A 25,387-nucleotide genomic window follows, 5' to 3' on the forward strand; every position below is an offset into this window, starting at 1 on the left:
CCTTTAATAAAGTGACGATGCAAACAGTTCTGCAGAAAAATACCTTTATTCTACAGAGTTTTTTCCAAATTATTACGATCAAACACCTTTAATGAAGTGACAATGCTGGCAGTTCCACAGAAAAATACTAGAGATGTCCGATAATATCGGTCTGCCGATAAATGATAAATGCGTTAAAATGTAATATCGGAAATTATCGGTATCGTTTTTTTTTTTTATTATCAGTATCGTTTTTTTTGTTTTTTGTTTTTTTTTGTTTTTTTTTATTAAATCCACATAAAAAACACAAGATACACTTACAATTAGTGCACCAACCCAAAAAACCTCCCTCCCCCATTTACACTCATTCACACAAAAGGGTTGTTTCTTTCTGTTATTAATATTCTGCTTCCTACATTATATATCAATATATATCAATACAGTCTGCAAGGGATACAGTCCGTAAGCACACATGATTGTGCGTGCTGCTACTCCACTAATAATACTAACCTTTAACAGTTAATTTTAAAAATTGTCATTAATTACTAGTTTCTATGTAACTGTTTTTTAAAAAATTTTACTTTCTTTTTTATTCAAGAAAATGTTTTTAATTTATTTATCTTATTTTATTTTATTCATTTTTTAAAAAAGTACCTTATCTTCACCATACCTGGTTGTCCAAATTAGGCATAATAATGTGTTAATTCCACGACTGCATATATCGGTTGATATCGGTATCGGTTGATATCGGTATCGGTAATTAAAGAGTTGGACAATATCGGCATATCGGATATCGGCAAAAAGCCATTATCGGACATCCCTAAAAAATACCATTATTTTACAGATTTTTTTCTGAATTGTTAAGATCAACCACCTTTAATAAAGTGACGATGCAAACAGTTCTGCAGAAAAATACCTTTATTTAGTTAGATTGTTAGTATGGACGTAGACTTTTATATAACAAGCTACATATTTAATGAAAGATAGTTACTGTAATTTTACTTTAATTTGAAAGTAATTTAAGAAAACAGAAAATGCTATGTATAATTAATTTGGTATTTTTCTGTAAAAAAAAATAGAAATATACATAGTTTGTCATTACTGGCATATTACTTAAAATAACAGGCGGATTGTTTATTTACAGATAATGTCTTCAATTCTACAGTTTTATAAACTATTAAAAAAAAATAGAAAAATGACAGTAGAAATTTAGAGTAAATTAACCATAAAAATAGGTTTTTTTTATACAGTGCACCATTCTTCCAAAAGCGCATTGGTGAGGTCACACACTTATGTTAGTTCGAGAAGGCCTGGCTCTCAGTCTCCATTCTAATTCATCCCAAAGGTGTTCTCTATCTGGTTCAGGTCAGGACTCTGTGCAGGCCAGTCAAGTTCATCCACACCAGACTCTGTCATCCATGTTTTTATGGACCTCGCTTTGTGCACTGGTGCACAGTCATGTTGGAAGAGGAAGGGGCTCGCTCCAAACTGTTCCCACAAGGTTGGGAGCATGGAATTGTCCAAAAATGTTTTGGTATCCTGGAGCATTCAAAGTTCCTTTCCCTGGAACTAAGGGGCCAAGCCCAACTCATCATTTGGATGGGTGGCCAAATACTATTGGCAATGTAGTGTATATTTCCCATATATTTCTCAGCCCATAAAAATCTCCCACTCAAGAGGACTAAGGTACCCCAAAGGAACCTTACTCCTCTTATTTCCTCCTCTTGCACCTCCCGTAATTTCTTTCTGTTTTTGTTCCAGACTCTGAGAACACAGAAGATGAGACCACTGAGCCCCAGGTGGAACCCAAAGGAGGGGCAGGGAGGCACCATGAAAAGGGCGCCCGAAAAGGACCTTCAGGTATGTATGCCGACATTTCAACACTTATACACAATAGAGACCAAATGTAATCTGGAAAATAACAAATTGTATACATTTCAAATAAAAAAACTAAATAGAAGGTATATAATTGTGTGACTATGAGGACTCTATGAAACCAATGAATGAATGCTTATTAAGAGAGAGCAAATAAATAACAACATAAACAACCATCTTTAATCCAACACTAGCCCTAATCTTACATAATTTTGATGATTTTTTAATTTTTTTATTAATTTGTTGTTGTTACGTGTACAGGAGGAAGGAGACGGCGCAGACAGGAGGGATGTCGTTTAGCTCTAGGTTTATTAATATATATACTGTTGCGTCGACCAGCATTCCTCCAATGGGGAATTCAAATTGCTGGTCTCTCCCAGATTCTTTTTATGGCAATACACTGATGTTTATATTCAATCTCCAGGCAATAGTTGGTATTTTGTAGTTTATTCTCAAAGCTTAGAGGACAAAACTGAGACCAACCCAGCACCCAAGCGTTCCCTAGCCCGGTCCAGATCGGTCTCCCCTCCACCTCCTGTCCCCCCAAGCTCAGCACTGCCCTGTGCTCCTTATCTAAGGAATGTTATGGCAGTCTCAACAGCGCTCTGCCTGTCTACTCAAGGACACTCGAATCCAAGCACTTTGTACCACACGAGACATTAGCTGATGTAAATATGACTATAGGAGTTTTAGAAAGAAGTAACACTTAAATATGGATATGATTCTGATCTGCTTCCATCAATACTTAATATATATAAATAATAAATGAAAAGTGTGTGTACTAATCCAAAATGTGTGCGTTTATATGTAGAGATTAGCTGTAGTGTGTTACCGGTAGTGTTGAACGAGAGGCGCGGAAGTCCAATAGGGGCGAGGCAGGCTCGTAGGTCCGTGAGCACATGCAGGAAGGGGCAATAGCGAGGCGTCAAAAGTCCGTGTCCAGGCTGGAGGTCGAGATCCGAGATGCAGCCGGGGAACCAGAGGGAAGGTGGGGAGACGAGACACACATCTCGTGACGTGGGAACGAAGGCAGGCTGCAGAGAGGCGACAAGGAGGACACGAGACAAATAAACACGACGGGGGAGAAAACACTGAGAGAGAAACGAATGCCTAGAGCTAGACGGGTTTGGTTTACTGTACAGGACAGGTAGCTACGTTCTGGCCCGGGATAGCAGGTTGTGCTGGCTTATGGAGGCAGGTCTCATCATCAGGTTTAGGTGTGTTGATTGCCGGTGATGGATTGCAGCTGCTTGCTGCAGCCGGACTGGCACGCGCCTGGCAGCGCACACATGAATGTGCACTGACGTGCGCCCGGGCCGTGGCAGTTGTGTTCCAATTCAACTAAACTAACATTACTGGACTTATTTAAAATACTTTTGGCACACCTGTCAATATCTGTCTAATCCAGTGCTATTCAACAGGTGGCCTGGGGGCCAAATCCGGCCTGGGATTGACACCAGACCGTAAACTCAGTTCAAAAAAACTTGGAAGAGACCATTATTTTGGCAGCCGATTCCTAAAAACACTGTCATATGTCATATGAATAATCTTTGAATAGCTTCTTTTTAAAACAACATAAAAACATGTGAAGTGAGTTGGAATTATGGGAATTCTGATTACAGAAAATGTGAAATTACAGGAAAAACTGGAATTTTTACTGGTATGTGAAGAAATAAGTCTGAAAGTCCTGAATGAGGTGAACATTTCAATACTGTATTAGTATTCAATCAATCAATCAATCAATCAATCAATCAATTAATCAATCAATGTTTATTTATATAGCCCTGAATCACAAGTGTATCAAAGGGCTGCGTAACCACCCTCTTTAATAAAGAGGGTGGTGAAGCACAGTATGGAGGTATTTGGGAGGCACCACGCTGCAAGTGTTGCTTTAAAACAGCCTCGCCAAATGTGACGATTAGTATTACCAGCGTTGCTTCAAACATAGGTAAACATTTAAATAATAAGCATTCAGATCTGCACAAGGAGTTATAAAGAGTGACAGGTAATAATGTAGTTGATACACCTGTCCTGCTGTTTGGCTCCGGTGCAGACCGGAGTCGAGGAGCACAGGGAAGACCTTCCTTCCAGGGAGGATGTTTTCGTGGGGGGGGGGGGGGGGGGCACACCCTTCACTTTACCCAGCAATGGGTCTGCTAAGCTCCGCTTTTGGGTCAGAATGACGAGGCCGCCGATTCGTGACAATCTGGTTGCTTCATAATTAGTTTTGCAGGACACAACCGGACCCGTTCATCAGTTTACTGCGCAGTGCACACGCTCCCTCTTTCTCTTTCTTCTTGCCCACTCACTCACTGGCGTCACTCAGACAACAGGTTACCATTCTCACAAACACTATAAGTTAACCAGCTCTCCTGCTGTGCACATATAGATACATAACATGTAAATACGTAGACACACACATAGCTGCTTGGATTGATGTCAAATATTAGCGGAGTTAAGACCGCCCATCTAGCGTCAACTAATGCAAGGGTAACGACAGAATTTTGTAACAAATTGCTACAATTTGTGTTATATCTTTAACAAATTTGTCTTTTACCTGCTACGTGGCTTATCTGTGAACATTTATCCATAGTTTTGTTTTAAGTACTTACTAATAATTGTATTTTTCTTAAAGCACGGATCAGGATTGGCAACCATAAATCATGAAGCATTTAATATAATGTCAATAAAAATTTTGGTAACACCTTAGTATGGGGAACATATTGTAAGTAACAAAGACTTAATTTAGAGTTATTTGTTATCGTTAGGGTTAGGGTTAGAGGGTTAGGGTTAGGGTTAGGGTTAGGGTTAGGGTTAGGATTAGGGTTAGAGGGTTAGGGTTGGGGTTGGGGTTAGGGTTGTTGTATAATAAGGCCATGCAGAATAAGGCATTAATAAGTACTAAATAATGACTAAATAAGAGCCAATATGTTACTAATTTGCATGTTAATAAGCAACTAATTAATGGTGAATATATTCCCCATACTAAAGTGTTAGCAAACCAAACCAAAACTTGAAGTTTACCTGCACGTCCAAAGTGAGTCAGCCTCAACCCAGGCTTGGAACTGGCTCAGGTTACTCAGCTATCACTAACAATAACTTGAGTCAAAAAGAAGTCGGGAAAATCATCGGTTTACTCATGATGTACACACCTTCACACGGTTCTATCTGTCCATCCAGGAGAGGGGGATCGGATGATGGACTATAACCCCGATGGTTCCGATCGCCAGTCCACACTTCCGGGCTCGTACGACCCAATTGTAGAGCGGGAGCTCCGGACGCTGAACTCTCGACCCCCAGGGCCCAACATGGACCCCACAAACCCATCCAGGCAAGCGCTTGGCAGCGGTCCTGCAGAAGGCCCCCTGCCTGTCCGTCACCTGGGTGTTGAGCCACTGATCCGGGCGTCTCACGCTAACCTTGCGCGCCCCATTCAAGGGTCAGAGGAAAGTGTTTCTGTAGGCAGCGACTACTACGGCAGCATGTTCAGCCTCTACCGGGGGAGAACATTCTCCATGCCCTTATAGAAGATTCCAAAGTATCCTCCAACCCAAATTTTGAAAAGACGTTCAAGCCAAGCCACACATTCCCCGTAAACCCAACTAGCAAGAATGAGTCGTCTTGTTAGCATTGCTCTGAGTTCTTTTCATTTACATTAGTTTTGGCGCCACACTTTCCTTTGACTTGATGTTGCTGTGACTTCTTCTTAACCCTTACATGTTACAAAGGCACTGACATTGTTTCTTTGGACTGTGAGTTCTTTTGCTGCACGTGAACCGGACCCTCACCTTTCTACAAACACTTTTTACGCTTGCAGTGGCATGAGTGAGTTTCTGACCTTGATCTAAGTTACTATTAGCATGAACACAACTTTCTAATAGGGTTTCCCTTCGAGGCATGACCTTTTTTGTATTTGACATTTTCCAAGTCAAGATGTAACAGTTTATTTTTCACTTCACCACATTCAGATAACATTTTTGACCCATTGCCATATAAAGCCATACATGTGGCTCCTTTTAACTTTGTTACTATGTCATCTGTGATTGTCTGGTGTGTTCCAACTGAAAAAACTAGCAAAATGCAAGAATATTGCAACAAAGTGACACAGACAGATGTTTGTTCCTTCCAAAACTTCTGGTATCTCTAAAGGACATCTAACTAAATGCCTCGTTTCCCTCCAACCCTCATCCCTTCAGGACTCAAAACGATGAAGAAATATATGGGAGTTTCTCCCATGCGCCTCTGACCTCTCCTCAACCACCTCCCATCACACACATAAACCACACCAACGCCTCAAATCCAGGCGAGAATCAACCCAGACCTCCAAATGATTCAGATAAGGCTTCCAAACTGGCTCGTGCAGGGCCAAAGATCTCTGACAAGGTCCGGGCTTTTGAGGAGCGAAGGTTGAGTGTGGATCTGCCGGACCTTGTTGGATCTATTCCAGGGCTGGATTGTAGGGAAAAGAACAAGGAAGCCACACAAAAACGGACCGCCTTCAAGCAACGAGCCTCCTCTCTGGAGGACAACAACAGCTTCTCACAGCGCGTTCAGAGCTACCAGAACAAGTTCACGGAGGAACTGGACAGGATTAAAAAGCTCGTTAGAACAGACATAAAAAAGGCATATTCTACTGAGCAGCTACCACGGAAAGATTGTTTGATGACAAGCAAGGTGGAGCCCATCCCTCCAGAGGTGGTTAAAAAACTGGAGGCAAGGCGAGATCTGGAAGGAACTCGGGCCTGGGAGGCTGGCAGACCGCAAACTAAAGTTTCTAAAAGAGCGAAGCCAAGCCCAAAGAAAAACACAGCACATTACTCATCGCAAGGCAGCACTGGGAATAATAGTGTTGCCATGGAGACAGCACCAGTTCACCAGTTGCCAGGGCAACCATTGACAACAGCCAAGACCGGGCTCATCAGGTTTGAAGGGAGAAACATCTATTGACGAAGGTGTTAGACTATAAAATGACTCAGTTTTTCTTTGTGTTTGAATTCAGGGAAACCACACAGAGTTCTTCACACACTCTCGTTGCCGCCTTACCAGAACACCGATCTGCTTCACGCAAGGACAAGGACAGATCCCACAGTCCGACAGGAAAAAGAGCGTTGCCGGTCACGGTGAGGGAAGCCGGGTCGCAGTATCCAGCCAAGCCCCCGAGGCTCACCCCGTCACCCACGCCTTCCACCAGCCCACACCTGAAGAGATGCAAGGCCATTCCCGCCATCCTGGTGGAAGATGAAACCGTCCCGACTGAACATGATGAAAGTGAAATGGGGAGGAAGGAGGAGAAACGTGACAAAGGCAAGATCGGTCACTCTGAAGAAGGTAGATCTCACCTCTCTTATAACCGATTTTATAAACCAAAAGAGTTTCCTGATTTCAGGGTCTCTGTTGGTTTCAACATGTCAAATTTAAGACTTTTTAGGACTTTTTTAAGACCATCTTGAAAATAATTTAAGACTAAGTAAAATCAGAGGTTCAGAATTAATTTTAAGTATATGAATTAATTCAAATATTGTAACAGCCAATTTTCAGATTTGCCATAAAAGTGTTTTCTTGCAAAAGGTGCAGTGTGCTTCTGTCAGGCTTGGTCAAAAATAGGACTCAGATGCAGAGTGGGGAACAATCCGGCAGGCTTTTATTTTGAATGCTACTTTTCACCTCCAGAGACAGGGCAATTCAACAATGGCTATAATCTGACAAACTAGCCGAAAAGGTTCCACAAAAAGGGAACAACCGAAAATCAAAAATATCAATCGTGAACTATACTTAGCGCAGAATATAACTATGAAATGCATCAATAACAAAAAACGCTCCAAAAGGAAGAAGAAACAATGGCTATAAAACTTCTTCACTGTTTCTTTGTAGAAAATTAGTTAACAGAATTTCCCTCAAAAACTTTGAAAAAGAAGGAACTGTAAGAATAACTGAAACTCACCACTTTGACTGCAAAACTATATAACCAAAATCCCTCTGCTGAAGAGGAGAAAATGAAACTCAAAATACCAACAAGGGAATTCAGGATCAGGATACTGTTGCGTTGACCAGATGTTCCTCCAGGGAATTTAAGTTTCTGGTCACTCCCAAGTTCTTTTTATGGCACATAAGCTGAAATTTAAATTGATCACCAGGCAGTAGTTGGTATTTTGTGGTTTATTCTCAAAGCTTTGACAATAATGAGACCAGCCTTGCATAACCCATTCAGATGCGTGGCTCCCCCCGGTCTGCCTCGCTTCCCCCTTCACGTTCTCTCCTACCCCCCTCTCTCCCTCCCTCCTCCCCACCTCGTTGTTATGTCTACTGTTTGCATTCCAATGCTTCAAGGCCTACACACAGTACTATGTAGACTGAACTGGAAAAACACTAGCTGTCTTGTAATATAACTATGGAAGTAAAGAAGTAACACTTAAATATGGATTAATGTAAAAAATCTGGTTCCCTCAATACTCAAAAGCGAGACGAGACAAGGCTTGGGCATGAAGCTGGAGATGCACGAGCCAACGAGACATTCTGGCACAGAACAAAGGGAGGCGTGGGCTTATAAGACACATGGGGGTAATGGGGAACAGGTGGAAACAATCAGGGATCAGGGATGACTTGAGACTGATGACACTTAAGGAAGGGCAAGTGAACTGAAACGAGAGGAGAGTTACTTTTCAAACTAAGACATGAAATTCACATGACCGCGGTGTGACAGCTTCATGTAACATCAACATCAGCAATGCCAGTGTGCATGTGGACCAACGTTCCCTCTGAGGTGCGCGCCTGCGCAATTGCGCACTGCTCAAGCGTCCTCTGCGCACAGCAAATATATGCCGCGCACCAAATCAAATCCCATCTGAATTCTAAACAAAATAAACACATTTATTATGTGTAATTTTGCAATGCAACTCTGAGTGACAGCGACAACAAGCGGCCCTAACGGTGTTCGCCAACACCGTTCAATTATTGTAACGTCTATCGAGATGCTTCGAGGACAGGAATTATATTGATCACTTTATTGAGCAAAACTGTTTATATTGGGCCATAACCACACCAAAAACATGAGTAAAAAACTTCTATCTCGAAAAACTAGTCATTTTCTGCCGTACAAACCAGGCCAAAACCAACTTGTCATCTGTCACCAACACGCATACCACTAAACCGCTGGTGCGTTTATGGCCACACAAAAAGTCGGACAACTCAAACCCCACACAAAGTTACACTATGACTCCTCAGTCATACGTGTGCTTATTCTACTGTCATTTATTATTAATGTTAATTTATTGATATTAATTATGGAAATGCTGTTACTAGAGAAAGTTACAGGAATGCACACTTCATCCTATGCTTACATTTCATTGTGCAACATGAGGATGTTTAAGGGGAACTAAATGTGATCTCTGAAAGGGCTACAAATGATTTCCAAAGCAGGACCCCCACCCAGACATATTGTACAACACTAATCCATAGCTTATGAAAAACAAGATTTCTTTTATTTTCATTACAAGTGGGCCAAATCACTAATATTACTAAATAATCTCATGAAAATGACTCCTCTCATTTGAGTGTTATTATAAAAGATTGGTTTGAGACAGGTGTGCTGCTCACATGTGCACCACTGAATGCTCAGGGAGTTTTTGTGTTTGCTCACACACATGAACAATTAGAGGGAACATTAATGTGAACATCATCTAAATTCAAGACAAGAAAAAATAGACAGAATATTAAAGAAGTCTTTTCCTTTTGTATCCCAGGCATATCACCTGACGGTGACGAGGGAGCTGAGCCACCAAGATTTAAGACGCCACTTAAAGACACCATTGCACCCTGCAGCTCCAAGGTCACGCTGACATGCACAATCCGTGGCAAACCACCCCCTACAGGTACAGCCCAGGACTGCACTTGAATGCAAATAAGCGCAGGTCAGGAAATCTCTTGAGGAATATTTCATGCTCTCTTCCTCAGTGAGGTGGACAAAGAACAGCGAGGATATCCGAAACGATTCCCTCCGCGTGGTCAAGGCCGAGGGCCACAAGCATAGTCTGGTGATCAGGTGTAGTGGGTCCAGTGATGCGGGATGGTATTATGTGACAGCTGTCAACGCAGCAGGCAAAGCTTCCTGTAAGGCGACTCTCCACATCCTGTCAGGTGAGGACGGAAATGACTGGCTGAGACATTAGTTTCAGGATTGTTGTGGTCTTGACACTGGCCGTTAAGACGGTGTTTGACAAGATGAATGAAACTCACCTTCAAATCCTCACAGTATTCCAAAATGCACATTAAAGTCAGATAATTGAAACAATAAAGTTAGGTTAGGTTGGCAATGATGCAGTGATTTGTAGATAGTCCATACCAAACCTTACAACACGAACACTTTCATCATTTTGATCAAATGGCACATATTTTAAAGTACCAATGATTGTCACACGCACACACTAGGTGTGGCGGAATTATTCTCTGCATTTGACCCATCACCCTTGATCGCCCCCTGGGAGGTGAGGGGAGCAGTGGGCAGCATCATTTTTGGTGATTTAACCCCCAATTCCAACCCTTAATGCTGAGAGGTAATGGGTCCCATTTTTATAGTCTTTGGTATGACTCGGCCGGGGTTTGAACTCACGACCTACCGATCTCAGGGCGCACACTCTAACCTTTCTACATATTGTTGATCATGAATTCAGTTAGCATGGATGCAAATTTACATGGGCACCCCAAATACACAACAATAGGTACATACAGGTAATAAAAGTTGATTTTGCATAATACGACCCTTTTAAAGGTTTATTCACTTTTGTGCGGCACTATACTGTGTATAGGCAGGTCCCTCTTAAGGATAATTTCAAGATAATGTATTCTGGTTACATAATCTGTGTTTATCTAAACCAAAGTCTCCAAACTACGGCCTGCGGGCCGGATACGTTCCGCCAGCGTCCAAAATCCAGCCCGCGGGAAGTCCCAAATTAAAAATAAATAAATAAATATATATATATATATATATATATATATATATATATATATATATATATATATATATATATATATATATATATATATATATATATATATATATATATATATATATATATATATATATATATATATATATATATATATATATATATATATATATATATATATATATATGTGCATATTGTATTTTTATTTTTTTATTTTTTTTATTTAAAAAATAAAATAAATAAAAAATAAATAAATAATTAAAATAAAATAATAAATATATATGTATATATATATACTTATTTTTTATTAATTAATATTTTTTTTTTAAATAAAATAAATAAAAAATAAAAAAAAATATATATGTATATTTTATTTGTTATTTTTATTTTATTTTTTTATTTTTTTATTTAAAAAATAAAATAAATAAATAAATAAAAATAAATAAATAAATACAATAAAATAATAAATATATATTTATATATATTTATTTATTTATTTTTATTTTTTTAATTTAAAAAATAAAATAAATAAATAAATAAAATATTTTATTTTTTATTTTTTTTATTTTTTATAATTATTTTTAAAATGTGTCCTTTCTAATCCATTTTCTACCGCTTGTTACTCTCGGGGTCTCTTAGCCGCAAAGGGAAATCATATTGTCTAAAAATGCAAATTTACCATCGATAATGTGATATCATCGCACTCGCACAGCAAGTTAGCTCTTTCAGTCAATTAGTGCGCAAGGATTTGATAAAAAATCCCCTGAAGAGCAGGGAAACCTGCGAAACAGGCTTGTAGGGATGAAATAGCCTCTGTGTTTTTTCCTGACCTCACGTTTTTTTCGCTGTACCCTGGTAGTGAGCACTGTATAACGGATAAACCACAGAAACCTTGACTATATATATATATATATATATATATATATATATATATATATATATATATATATATATATATATATATATATATATATATATATATATATATATATATATATATATATATATATATATATATATATATATATATATATATATATATATATATATGTATACCTTTTTCTTATTTTATTTTTTTATTTTTATTTTTTTTTGGCACAGCCAATATGGGCATCCACATCAACTATATGATTTGCCTGAGAAGCTGGACAGGACAAAAATAAAAAATAAAAATCCAAAATCCAAAAAAAAATCAAATAAATAAAAATAAATTTGATAAAAAATCCCCTGAAGAGCAGGGAAACCTGCGAAACAGGCTTGTAGGGATGAAATAGCCTCTGTGTTTTTTCCTGACCTCACGTTTTTTTCGCTGTACCCTGGTAGTGAGCACTGTATAACGGATAAACCACAGAAACCTTGACTATATATATATATATATATATATATATATATATATATATATATATATATATATATATATATATATATATATATATATATATATATATATATATATATATATATATATATATATATATATATGTATACCTTTTTCTTATTTTATTTTTTTATTTTTATTTTTTTTTGGCACAGCCAATATGGGCATCCACATCAACTATATGATTTGCCTGAGAAGCTGGACAGGACAAAAATAAAAAATAAAAATCCAAAATCCAAAAAAAAATCAAATAAATAAAAATAAAAAAATAAAAAAATAAAAAAATAAAAAACTTTTTTTTTAACCCAATGCGGCCCCCAAATCAAAAAGTTTGGGGACCCCTGATTAGATCTCTCAAACAGCAGTTACTGTACTTCCAATCTGTTCCAACTGCTGGCATTGAAAATAATTGATTATTTTAAATTACACCAACTAAAATTTTACCTGAGTTATTTTACTCTCACTGTGCTTCTTGTTGGCGAATAAGAGTTGTTTTCACACATCTGCCACTCCTTCAATGTCAACTTCGGGATCAGCGACGCGTTTCATTCGACACGTTGCGCGGCTGCCGTTCATTTCGGAGCGTTACTTAAAGTGATTTGACAAAATGCGACGTTGTGCATAAAAAGCGGGGTATGGTTGAATTTATGCAAATTGGTACATTGGACTTAGTGGTCCGTCCTTTTGTCTGATTATAGTAACAGGCCTTGCGGGACATCAGCATCCCCTCATTGCAGTGGCGGTTACCATGGCAACCCATTTCATCCTTCAAAACCAGTTCGAAAGGCAGATTCGCTCGTTCAAACGAAAGCACGTGTCACGTCTGGCTTTCAGGATGCGGACGTAGGAGAGATATTCAATCTCGTAAAGCAAATGTGTTTAGATTGCGTGTCCACTCTGCTCATGCATGACGGACAGCCCCGCTTTTATACACAAATGCAATTCAGTGTCGCCATCAGCTTGAGCCTGCGTTGCCATATTAGGGCACCGAGTCCACCTTGTCAGTGTATTTTTAGCCGCCCTCTTCTTCTTGGGGGTAAATGCACTCTGCCTTGTGTCCCTGTTTGAGCCTTTTATCGCACTGGATGTTCTCCAGGCAGCGTAGGCTAACATCATCTGCAGGAAGCATGGCCCCAATAGCTTTGTTTCTAATGTTTTATTGTTTTGGAAGATCAATATAAATTGCACAATAGACAGCAGCAGCGTGGGCGTCACAATGTCGGGAACGTTGGAGGCTTTATGTACTGGCAACAGCAGGCTTGGATGTGTGCAGCAGCAGCTTTACACGAGTTGGCAGGTTTACTTAAATACCCCAAGGAGTATTCATCCCCTGCAGACGCAGCTCAGAAAGCTGACTCTTGGTAGGTTGCTGCATTTCAGTTAGATCTTTATTGTTCTTTCTATTTTATGATCAATGATACCGTGACCTACCTTGATTTTTGTACTGTTAGATTTCTGTAGCATTACCGTAGTTTTACTGTTTCTTCCAGTTGGGAAAATATATGTTTTGTTAAGTTGGATTTGCTGTTAAATGCACGCAAAATCAGATTAATATGTGACTGAAATCTAATTTAATAGGCAATATCTGATATACTCTGTGTAAATAGGGGTGGGCCATACTGGGAATGTTGCTATCAGGACGATCCCAAGTGAATACAGGGCTAGTATCGCCCGATATTATGAATTTAATGTCATAACCCATTGAATCAATTGGTAAATGTACCCCTTTATGACTATGATAGCACAGGAACAATATGCTATTGAATAAAACATGTTTTTATAACTGAGTGCCACGATGCAAAACGTAAGTATGTTACGCACGGTTTTTAAGAAAAACATTAACAGTGCAAAAGAACAAAAAAAAAAACGCTCAAATGCGACAAAAATGTGAATACAAAAATGACAATAGAACAACATCTGTTCAGTTCACTTTATTCTATTTTACTCCGGACATGCAATCCTGATTACATGTGTGCACAAACTAAGATTACCAGCTTTCATTTCGACAAAAGGAGTAGGAAGAAGCACAGTTTATTAAATGCCACCCTGTCTCCACATCACAACAATCCTATATATATATATATATATATATATATATATATATATATATATATATATATATATATATATATATATATATATATATATATATATATATATATATATATATATATATATATATATATATATATATATATATATATATATATATATATATATATTTATATATATATATATATATATATATATATATATATTTATATATATATATATATATATATATATATATATATATATATATATATATATATATATATATATATATATATATATATATATATATATATATATATATATATATATATATATATATATATATATATATATATATATATATATATATATATATATATATATATATATATATATATATATATATATATATATATTATTTAGGTCAGGAAAAAATACAGAGGCTATTTCATCCCTACAAGCCTGTTTCGCGGGTTTCCCAGGCAAACCTTGACTATATATATATATATATATATATATATATATATATATATATATATATATATATATATATATATATATATATATATATATATATATATATATATATATATATATATATATATACATATATATTTATATATACTTGTCCAGGGTGTTCCCCGCCTACCGCCCAATTGTAGCTGACATAGGCTCCAGCACCCCCCGCTACCCCGAAGGGGACAATCGGTAGAAAATATATATATAAGGTTAAGGTTAAGAACCACTGCCTTAAAATAAGTGCACTTTTCTTGATAGAAAAAAAAAATAGACCTTTTTGCTCAATATGTTGAAAAATATTCTTAAATGAAGTAAATGCTAGTGCCATTATCTTGACATAATGATATGCGCTCGGCATTACATTTCTTGAAACCAGCAAACTTATACTAAAAACTCATTTATTGTTCTTAATGGAAAGGCAACAAGGCAAGCGCTTGTTACTCTCGGGGTCTCCTAGCCGCTCAGGCAGATCATATTGTCTAAAAATGCATTTTTCCATGGATAACATGACATCATCGCGCCAAGTGCGTGCTCTTTCAGTCAATTAGTGCGCATATATACAGCCCGGCCCACATTTTTTTAATTGTAATTTGGAAGAATTTATCTGAATGTGCATGAACTATTTCTGCTCAAAATTGTTTGAAATGTTAAATGTTTAAATATTAACTGTCAGTTTACTGTACTGTGCCAACTGTACTACTGTATGAGTACCTATTTTCTATTGTTTCATTGAAAATAAATGGGGACATTAAACATTAAAACATGTTTTAAGTATGAGACACATTTGTGTCAAATTAATGATTTTTTTTTTCATGCTTGAAATAAAAAATGATTACTTTAAAAAAGTAGTTGTATACTTGTGAGTGTTGATGACACAGCTTTGCAACAGTTGATATTCTAGTTTCAAGCACGTTTTACTCAATATAGGTCATCAAATCTCAGCAACAAGCTGTAATATCTTACTGAGATCATTTAGGACCAAAACACTTAAAACAAGTAAAACACTCTAACATAAAATCTGCTTAGTGAGAAGAATGATCTTATCAGACAGAAAATAAGCAAATATCACCCTTATTTGAGATATTTCATCTTACTTAGATTTCAGTTTTTGCAGTATATAGTGTGCATGCTGCACACAACTAAATTGGTAAAGGAATGTAATCAAAGCTGACAGGACCTACTGGTTCTGCCATGTTTGAAGATGAATAATTAAAGTGTGGCATTTTCATGAACCCAATAAGTGACTCGAAAAAAACAGCATGTTTGAAATTAAAACCAGTTTCAAACATGACATCTCATATTCCTCCAGAGCCATGCAAGAGGTCAGTCAGGTCCCCGGAAGCCGGAAGCCCCACCCACCTATCCGATAATGAGTACATGAACCTGAAGGAGGAGGTGATGGAACACAATCAAGACGCTCCTGCTCTGACCAAAAGTGTCAACTTCAAGGAGCCTCCCTATTTCCAGGTGGGAGAATTGCTGAGCTGAAAGGAACATACAGCAAATACGCTAAATGATGTCTCACACAGGTGGGGCCGTGTGACCAAACAGTGATGGAGGGCCAGGATGTTGTCATCTCAGTCAAAGTCACAGGGCAGCCCAAACCTACACTTCACTGGTAAGATAAGTTATTTTTAAACACAATGACCAGACATGACCCTCGGTTTCATTATCAGACCACATCATGTTTTGCCGACACAGGCTGAAGGACAACGCTCCGGTGAAGACGGCAGGACGCTTCTCCGTGCAGGAGACGGACTCCGGTTCCAGCGAGATGAAAATCATCTCAGCAAAGAGGTCGGATGCGGGGCTCTACATTTGCAAGGTTGTCAACCAGAGCGGAATAAAACAGGAAGAGTGCAGAGTGGAGGTCAAAGGTGAGCGATCCAAAAATCTCCTTTCTCGTACTCGTGACCTACAGTCGTGGTCAAAAGTTCACATACACTTGTTGTCAGGTTCAAACACCGATGACATTTATTAAACAAGAAAAGAAGCAAAGAATCAAACAGAGACAGGATTCAATTTGGACTCAATATTGAGGAGAGACGCGGCGACTGTACTCTCTGGACAGTCTTTTCAACACGCTCTGACGAAAAAGGTTTACGTTTACTCCGTGTTTACACAACAACATCTGCTTCCAAAGGATTGGGGGATATGTAAACGGCTCTTGTTTTTGGTCACATTGAAAACAAAAGACGAAGATGCCTCGGGCTTGGGTTAGTCCTGGATTCAGCTTAGGCAGGTCTTCGATGACAATAGATAACCCCTCCCGATGACAATAGATAAACCCCTCCCGTCTCATGCCATCGTACACGGCGGAATTTTCCAAGCCTTTGACTTGGTGGAACAAAGACAGCCTCTTGTCTGTTCATTGGGAACTCAGGGAACGGAAAGTTATTGGATAATTTACATACAATGTTTCTGACATTTGTAAAGAACATCATGTCATGGCTGTCTTGAGTTTCCAATCATTTCTACAACTCTTATTTTTTTGTGATAGAGTGATTGGAGCACATACTTGTTGGTCACACAAAACATTCATGAACAGCTCAATTCAATGTAGTGGATCTAACATAATAGTGTGAGAGTCCAGTTTATAGTGGATCTAGCATAATAGTGTGAGAGTCCAGTTTATAGTGGATCTAGCATAATAGTGTGAGAGTCCAGTCCATAGTGGATCTAGCATAATAGTGTAAGAGTCCAGTCTATAGTGGATCTAGCATAATAGTATGAGAGTCCAGTCCATAGTGGATCTAGCATAATAGTCTAAGAGTCCAGTCTATAGTGGACCTAACATAATAGTGTGAGAGTCCAGTTTATAGTGGATCTAACATAATAGTGTAAGAGTCCAGTCCATAGTGGATCTAACATAATAGTGTGAGAGTCCAGTTTATAGTGGATCTAACATAATAGTGTGAGAGTCCAGTCCATAGTGGATCTAGCATAATAGTGTGAGAGTCCAGTCCATAGTGGATCTAGCATAATAGTGTGAGAGTCCAGTCTATAGTGGATCTAGCATAATAGTGTGAGAGTCCAGTCCATAGTGGATCTAGCACAATAGTGTGAGAGTCCAGTCTATAGTGGATCTAGCATAATAGTGTGAGAGTCCAGTCCATAGTGGATCTAACATAATAGTGTGAGAGTCCAGTCCGTAGTGGATCTAGCATAACAGTGTGAGAGTCCAGTCTATAGGGGATCTAGCATAATATTGTGAGAGTCCAGTCCATAGTGGATCTAACATAATAGTGTGAGAGTCCAGTCCATAGTGGATCTAACATAATAGTGTGAGAGTCCAGTCTATAGTGGATCTAGCATAATAGTGTGAGAGTCCAGTCCATAGTGGATCTAGCATAATAGTGTGAGAGTCCAGTTTATAGTGGATCTAACATAATAGTGTGAGAGTCCAGTTTATAGTGGATCTAGCATAATAGTGTGAGAGTCCAGTCCATAGTGGATCTAGCATAATAGTGTGAGAGTCCAGTTTATAGTGGATCTAACATAATATTGAGAGTCCAGTCCATAGTGGATCTAACATAATAGTGAGAGTCCAGTCCATAGTGGATCTAACATAATAGTGAGAGTCCAGTCCATAGTGGATCTAGCATAATATTGTGAAAGTCCAGTCCATAGTGGATCTAACATAATATTGTTAGAGTCCAGTCCATAGTGGATCTAACATAATAGTGAGAGTCCAGTCCATAGTGGATCTAACATAATAGTGAGAGTCCAGTCCATAGTGGATCTAACATAATAGTGAGAGTCCAGTCCATAGTGGATCTAACATAATAGTGAGAGTCCAGTCCATAGTGGATCTAACATAATAGTGAGAGTCCAGTCCATAGTGGATCTAACATAATAGTGAGAGTCCAGTCCATAGTGGGGCCAGCAGGAGACCATCCCAAGCAGAGACAGGTCAGTAGCGCAGAGATGTCCCCAACCGAGCGGTCCACTCCGGGTCCCGACTCTGGGTGGATCTAGAATGGCCTTCCCAAAGTCCTGACTTAAACGTGTGGACAATGCTGAAGAAACAAGTCCATGTCAGAAAAACCAACACATTTAGCTGAACTGCACCAATTTTGTCAAGAGGAGTGGTCAAACATTCCAGCAGAAGCTTGTGGATGGCTACCAAAAGTGCCTTATTGCAGGTAAACTTGCCAAGGGACATGTAAGCAAATATTAACATTGCTGTATGTATACTTTGGACCCATTTTCAGTAGACCCATAATAAATTCATAAAAGAACCAAACTTCATGAATGTGGTGTGACCAACAAGTATGTGCTCCAATCACTCTATCACATAAAAATAAGAGTTGTAGAAATGATTGTAAACTCAAGACAGCCATGACATGATGTTCTTTACAAGTGTATGTACACTTTTAACCACGACTGTATTACTGAGAGTTTGTTTGCTCTGCCCATTCATCAGGTGCAGCACAGACCAACTTGAAAATTAAGCAGGATATCAAAGACGTGACAGTAAGGGGCGGTGAGTCGGCCATGTTTGAATGCCACGTTGCAGGGCCCCCGGACATGGATGTGGATTGGTTGTCCAACGGGAAGCTGATCCAGCCGGCATTGCTCAACTGCAAGATGCACTTTGACGGCCGGCGGTAAGTTCGTCTGCACTGCAAAAACTGCAATCTAAGTACGATGAAATATCTCAAATAAGGGTGATATTTGCTTATTTTCTGTCTGATAAGATAATTCTTCTCACTAAGCAGATTTTATGTTAGAGTGTTTTACTTGTTTTAAGTGTTTTGCTCCTAAATGATCTCAGTAAGATATTACAGCTTGTTGCTGAGATTTGATGAGCTATATTGAGTAAAACATGCTTGAAACTAGAATATCAACTGTTGCAAAGCTGTGTCATCAACACTCACAAGTAGAAAACTACTTTTTTAAAGTCATCATTTCTTATTTCAAGCATGAAAAAAAAAATCATGACTTTGACACATATGTGTCTAATAATTAAAACAGATGATAGTTCAATAATAAATAAAATAACTTGCATCAAGTTCAATAATAAATGAAACAAAAGTGTTATAACTTGCATCAAGTTCAATAATAAATCAAAAAAAGTGCTATAACTTGCATCAAGTTCAATAATAAATCAAATAACTTGCATCAAGTTCAATAATAAATCAAAAAAAGTGTTATAACTTGCATCAAGTTCAATAATAAATCAAATAAAAGTGTTATAACTTGCATCAAGTTCAATAATAAATCAAATAACTTGCATCAAGTTCAATAATAAATAAAACAAAAGTGTTATAACTTACATCAAGGTCAATAATAAATCAAAAAAGTGTTATAACTTGCATCAAGTTCAATAATAAATCAAATAAAAGTGTTATAACTTGCATCAAGTTCAATAATAAATAAAACAAAAGTGTTATAACTTGCATCAAGTTCAATAATAAATCAAAAAAAGTGTTATAACTTGCATCAAGTTCAATAATAAATCAAATAAAAGTGTTATAACTTGCATCAAGTTCAATAATAAATCAAATAACTTGCATCAAGTTCAATAATAAATAAAACAAAAGTGTTATAACTTGCATCAAGTTCAATAATAAATCAAAAAAAGTGTTATAACTTGCATCAAGTTCAATAATAAATCAAATAAAAGTGTTATAACTTGCATCAAGTTCAATAATAAATCAAAAAAAGTGTTATAACTTGCATCAAGTTCAATAATAAATCAAATAAAAGTGTTATAACTTGCATCAAGTTCAATAATAAATAAAACAAAAGTGTTATAACTTGCATCAAGTTCAATAATAAATCAAAAAAAGTGTTATAACTTGCATCAAGTTCAATAATAAATCAAATAAAAGTGTTATAACTTGCATCAAGTTCAATAATAAATCAAATAACTTGCATCAAGTTCAATAATAAATCAAATAAAAGTGCCACTTTGCAATCTTTGCAAAAAGAAAAAGGAGGAGCTATGCATTTGGCAAGACAGGGCAAGTGAACATGACTTTTACAGTACTCCAGCATTATTAGCTGCAATGAGCCTGTTTTGCACTGCACATCTTTTCAAATGGGGGTTACAGGCTTGACACTGCCACTCTTAAGTCATGCTCAATGTTCAGCTGAGACCTGTACATCGTTTTGAGTGAAGCAACAGCTGAAAAGCCTATCTCACACAGATAAGATGTGGCAAAGGGGAGAAGAATGGACACAGCTCTCTGCCCGATGAGTGGATGATTAGCGCGGATGGGTAGCAACCCATCCGCGCAAAAGTTTGTTCCGCTTAGCCCCGCCCCCATTAGTTACTGTTGTTATGTCTGTCAAACTTTCGCTCCTACCTAGAAATGTAAAGCCTACAGGAAAAATAAGTAATTTACATTTATTTATATAGCGGATTTCACAGACAGAATCACAAAGTGATTTACAGTGTGTATAGAAAATGAAAGCATAGTAAAAAAAAAAAAAATCTAAGAATATAATTTTTTTTTAAAATTTAAAGTGAAATTTCCTCCCGTTCCTCGCGCCCCACCTGTCATGTCTCTATTCCCCACCAGTGGGGCGCGCCCCACACTTTGAGAAACGCTGCTTTAGGGGCTCCATATATTTTATTTGAACTAAGCAACATTATCTGCCAATAGAACAACAAAATTCGGCTTGTCAAGACTTTCCAAAACAAGTCAAATTAGCTAACCTCAACGAACCCAAAAAATACCTTAAAATAAGTATATTCTCACTAATAACAAGTGCACTTTTCTTGGTAGAAAAAAAAACCAAAACTTTTTTGCTCAATATGTTGGAAAATATTCTTAAACTAAGTAAATGCTAGTGCCATTATCTTGACATAATGATATGCGCTCGGCATCATAATTTATAAAAAGTTTCTCGTGCGCACGAGATACATGTCTAAAAAAATAAAAAATAAATAAATACAATTGTAAAAACAAAAATTTCCCCCATGTCCCTTTAGGGCAGGGGTGTCAAACTCAAATACAGAGGGGGCCAAAATGTAAAACTGAACAAAGCCGCGGCCAAGGTTGAACAAATGAACCTTTTAATAGGGACCCGAACAAGTTTTGCATTGAATATTGAACAACATGCAAAATCGAGTTTCAAATAATAATAATAATAAAAAAATATCAATGGCATATCAAATACAATTTTAATAAAAATGTAATGCCTCTTTTCTATTTGCAGCCTTCTGAGGTAAATATCAAAATAAACTTTTTCCACAGGCTAATAATAAAATTGAAAATAAAATAACAATAATGAATGAATCAAACATTCAAGCGTTGAAGTAGCAAGAGAAAGTGCATGAATAAAACGTTAATTATTGCTCAGTTTGCTACACTGATTTGCTTTAACACTGAATATGGAACAAGCAACGCTTATATAACTTAATAGTGCAAAATCAACTTTCAAAAAACAAAGGAAAAAACATCAATGGTATATTAAATAAAATGTTAATAAAAAATGTAATGCCTCTTTTCTATTTGCAGCCTTCTGAGGCAAATATCAACATTAACTTGGTGGGCGGGGGCGGGGTTTGGTGGTAGCGTGGGGTGTATATTGTAGCATCCCGGAAGAGTTAGTGCTGCAGGGGGTTCTGGGTATTTGTTCTGTTGTGTTTATGTTGTGTTACGGTGCGGATGTTCTCCCGAAATGTGTTTTGTCATTCTTGTTTGGTGTGGGTTCACAGTGTGGCGCATATTTGTAACAGTGTTAAAGTTGTTTATACGTACACCCTCAGTGTGACCTGTATGGCTGTTGATCAAGTTGCCTTGCATTAACTTGTGTGTGCAAGAGCCGCATATAGTATGTGACTGGGCCGGCATGCTGTTTGTATGGAGGGAAAGCGGACGTTACGACAGGTTGTAGAGGACGCTAAAGGCAATTATGTTGTCCGGGTGGAAGTCGGGAGAAATTCGGGAGAATGGTTGCCCCCGGGAGATTTTCGGGAGGGGCACTGAAATTCGGGAGTCTCCCGGGAAAATCGGGAGTGTTAGCAAATATGAGTATTAGCGGTGAAACAGCGGCACCGCCACTGTTTAATACCGGCGGGCCAGCTCTAATGTTAATTTGATATTGCCTCAAGGGCCAAATGAAATTACACGGCCGGCCAGATTTGGCCCGCGGGCCAGAGTTTGATACCCATGCTTTAGGGGCTCTGTAAAAATACCCCTAATTTTTGTTTAGTTTTTTCTTGTTTTTGAACACTGACTTTTTGCAGTGTGCTTATAGTCCTCTCAGCCTTTGATGTCCTTTCTGCTCGACGCCGTTTCGTCACTCAGGTGCCGCCTGCTGCTCAATTCAGTGCACGAAGATGACAGCGGGACGTACACCTGCAAGTTGAGCACGGCTAAAGGTGAACGACAGACCCACTTACCCTGGTCTCAACAAAGCAATTCTAAGAAAATCTGCATTTTTTTTTTTTTTTTCATTTTTAGAGGAGTTGACCTCCAGTGCAAGCCTGAAGGTCACACCCTCCAAAGAGCCCTTGTTCACTCGCAAGCTGGACATCCTCGAGGTCATCGCAGGTCGCACCGCCCGTTTTGACTGCAAGGTGAGCGGGTCACCGGCACCACAAGTCACCTGGATGCACTTTGGTAGGGAGCTCTCCGGACTTTAATCATGTTTAAAGTTCCTCAGAGGAATATCTTGGATTACCCCCCCCTTACATGCCCTCAGACGCCAGGGTGGAGGAGAGTGACAACGTGCATGTTCTCAGCGAGGGAGGGCGCCACTCGCTGGTCATCGCCAACGTCAGCGGTGACACGGAGGGCTTCTACACGGCCATGGCTCAGAACGTTCACGGAAAGTCTGAATGCACCGCCGAGCTTTACATGCAGGAGCACAGGGCCGCCATCTCTTCTCACATGTAAGATGTCAACACACAAAAAAGGATAAAATACTCTACATTGACCCTTCTTAAAACCCATTTTTAACTTTTTAATCAATCAATGTTTATTTATATAGCCCTAAATCACAAGTGTCTCAAAGGGCTGTACAAGCCACAACGACATCCTCGGTACAGAGCCCACATACGGGCAAGGAAAACTCACCCCAGTGGGACGTCAATGTGAATGACTATGAGAAACCTTGGAGAGGACCGCATATGTGGGTAACCCCCCCGCCCCTCTAGGGGAGACCGAAAGCAATGGATGTCGAGTGGGTCTGACATAATATTGTGAAAGTCCAACACATCAGCGAAAGTCCAGTCCATGGTGGGGCCAGCAGGAACCATCCCGAGCGGGGACGGGTCAGCAGCGTAGAGATGTCCCCAACCGATGCACAGGTCCCGACTCTGGACAACCAGCACTTCATCCGTGGCCACCGGACCTGTGCAACTCCCCCTCCATAAGGGAGAGGGAAGCAGAGAAGGAAAGAAAAGAAACGGCAGATCAACTGGTCTAAAAAGGGAGTCTATTTAAAGGCTAGAGTATATAAATGAGTTTTAAGATGAGACTTAAATGCTTCTACTGAGGTAGCATCTCTAACTTTTACCGGGAGGGCATTCCATAGTATTGGAGCCCGAATAGAAAACGCTCTATAGCCCGCAGACTTTTTTTGGGCTCTGGGAATCACTAATAAGCCGGAGTTCTTTGAACGCAGATTTCTTGTCGGGACATATGGTACAATACAATCGGCAAGATAGGCAGGAGCTTGATTTTTATCTAACAAATTGTTCTTAGGGTAATGTTGCGTTGACCAGCATTCCTCCAATGGGGAATTCAAATTGCTAGTCTCTCCCAGATTCTTTTTATGGCAATACGCTGATGTTTATATTCAATCTCCAGGCAATAGTTGGTATTTTGTAGTTTATTCTCAAAGCTTAGAGGACAAACCTGAGACCAACCCAGCACCCAAGCGTTCCCTATCCCGGTCCAGATCGGTCTAGCTCGGTCTAGCTCAAACCCCCCGGAAGTCCCGTGATCTTCCGTCTGTCCCTCGCCCCCACTCTCTTTGTTTAGACTACTCCGAGTTATCTCTACTCTGACACATTCCAATCTAGAAGGACAACACCTTACTATGAGACTCAAAAGAAGGAAGAATACTAGCTATTCTTTATATGACTATAGGAGTTTAGAAAGAAGTAACACTTAAATATCAATCAATCAATGTTTATTTATATAGCCCTAAATCACAAGTGTCTCAAAGGGCTGTACAAGCCACAACGACATCCTCGGTACAGAGCCCACATACGGGCAAGGAAAAACTCACCCCAGTGGGACGTCGGTGAATGACTATGAGAAACCTTGGAGAGGACCGCATATGTGGGTAACCCCCCCCCTCTAGGGGAGACCGAAAGCAACGGATGTCGAGTGGGTCTGACATAACATTGTGAAAGTCCAGTCCACAGTGGATCCAACACATCAGCGGGAGTCCAGTCCACAGCGGGGCCAACAGGAAACCATCCCGAGCGGAGACGGGTCAGCAGCGCAGAGATGTCCCCAACCGATGCACAGGCTAGTGGTCCACCCGGGGTCCCGGCTCTGGACAGCCAGCACTTCATCCATGGCCACCGGACCTATGCAACTCCCCCTCGCAAGGGACAGGGGAGAAGAGGAGAGAAGAAAAGAAACGGCAGATCAACTGGTCTAAAAAAGGGGGGGTCTATTTAAAGGCTAGATTATACAAATGAGTTTTAAGATGGGACTTAAATGCTTCTACTGAGGTAGCATCTCTA

The 25,387-nt window shown here is 38.8% G+C and overlaps 1 protein-coding gene across 10 annotated transcripts in view; it reads left to right on the plus strand.

Moving 5' to 3' along the window:
* Positions 1–25,387, plus strand: part of LOC133659912 (striated muscle preferentially expressed protein kinase-like) — a 92,050-nt gene that overhangs the window by 15,322 nt on the left and 51,341 nt on the right. For 9 of the 10 annotated variants that reach the window (XM_062062837.1, XM_062062767.1, XM_062062846.1 and 6 more), the window contains 13 exons: positions 1,741–1,839; positions 5,035–5,185; positions 6,051–6,776; positions 6,854–7,182; positions 9,594–9,722; positions 9,805–9,987; positions 16,037–16,194; positions 16,257–16,345; positions 16,429–16,604; positions 19,154–19,337; positions 22,992–23,065; positions 23,148–23,306; positions 23,389–23,578. In XM_062062837.1, the coding sequence (XP_061918821.1) occupies positions 1,741–1,839; positions 5,035–5,185; positions 6,051–6,776; positions 6,854–7,182; positions 9,594–9,722; positions 9,805–9,987; positions 16,037–16,194; positions 16,257–16,345; positions 16,429–16,604; positions 19,154–19,337; positions 22,992–23,065; positions 23,148–23,306; positions 23,389–23,578 (2,647 nt within the window). The remainder of the gene's footprint in view (positions 1–1,740; positions 1,840–5,034; positions 5,186–6,050; positions 6,777–6,853; positions 7,183–9,593; positions 9,723–9,804; positions 9,988–16,036; positions 16,195–16,256; positions 16,346–16,428; positions 16,605–19,153; positions 19,338–22,991; positions 23,066–23,147; positions 23,307–23,388; positions 23,579–25,387) is intronic. The other variant, XM_062062791.1, reaches the window with a different exon arrangement.

Source organism: Entelurus aequoreus, linkage group LG01 (genome assembly GCF_033978785.1).
Source record: "Entelurus aequoreus isolate RoL-2023_Sb linkage group LG01, RoL_Eaeq_v1.1, whole genome shotgun sequence".
Taxonomy (NCBI): Eukaryota; Metazoa; Chordata; class Actinopteri; order Syngnathiformes; family Syngnathidae; genus Entelurus; species Entelurus aequoreus.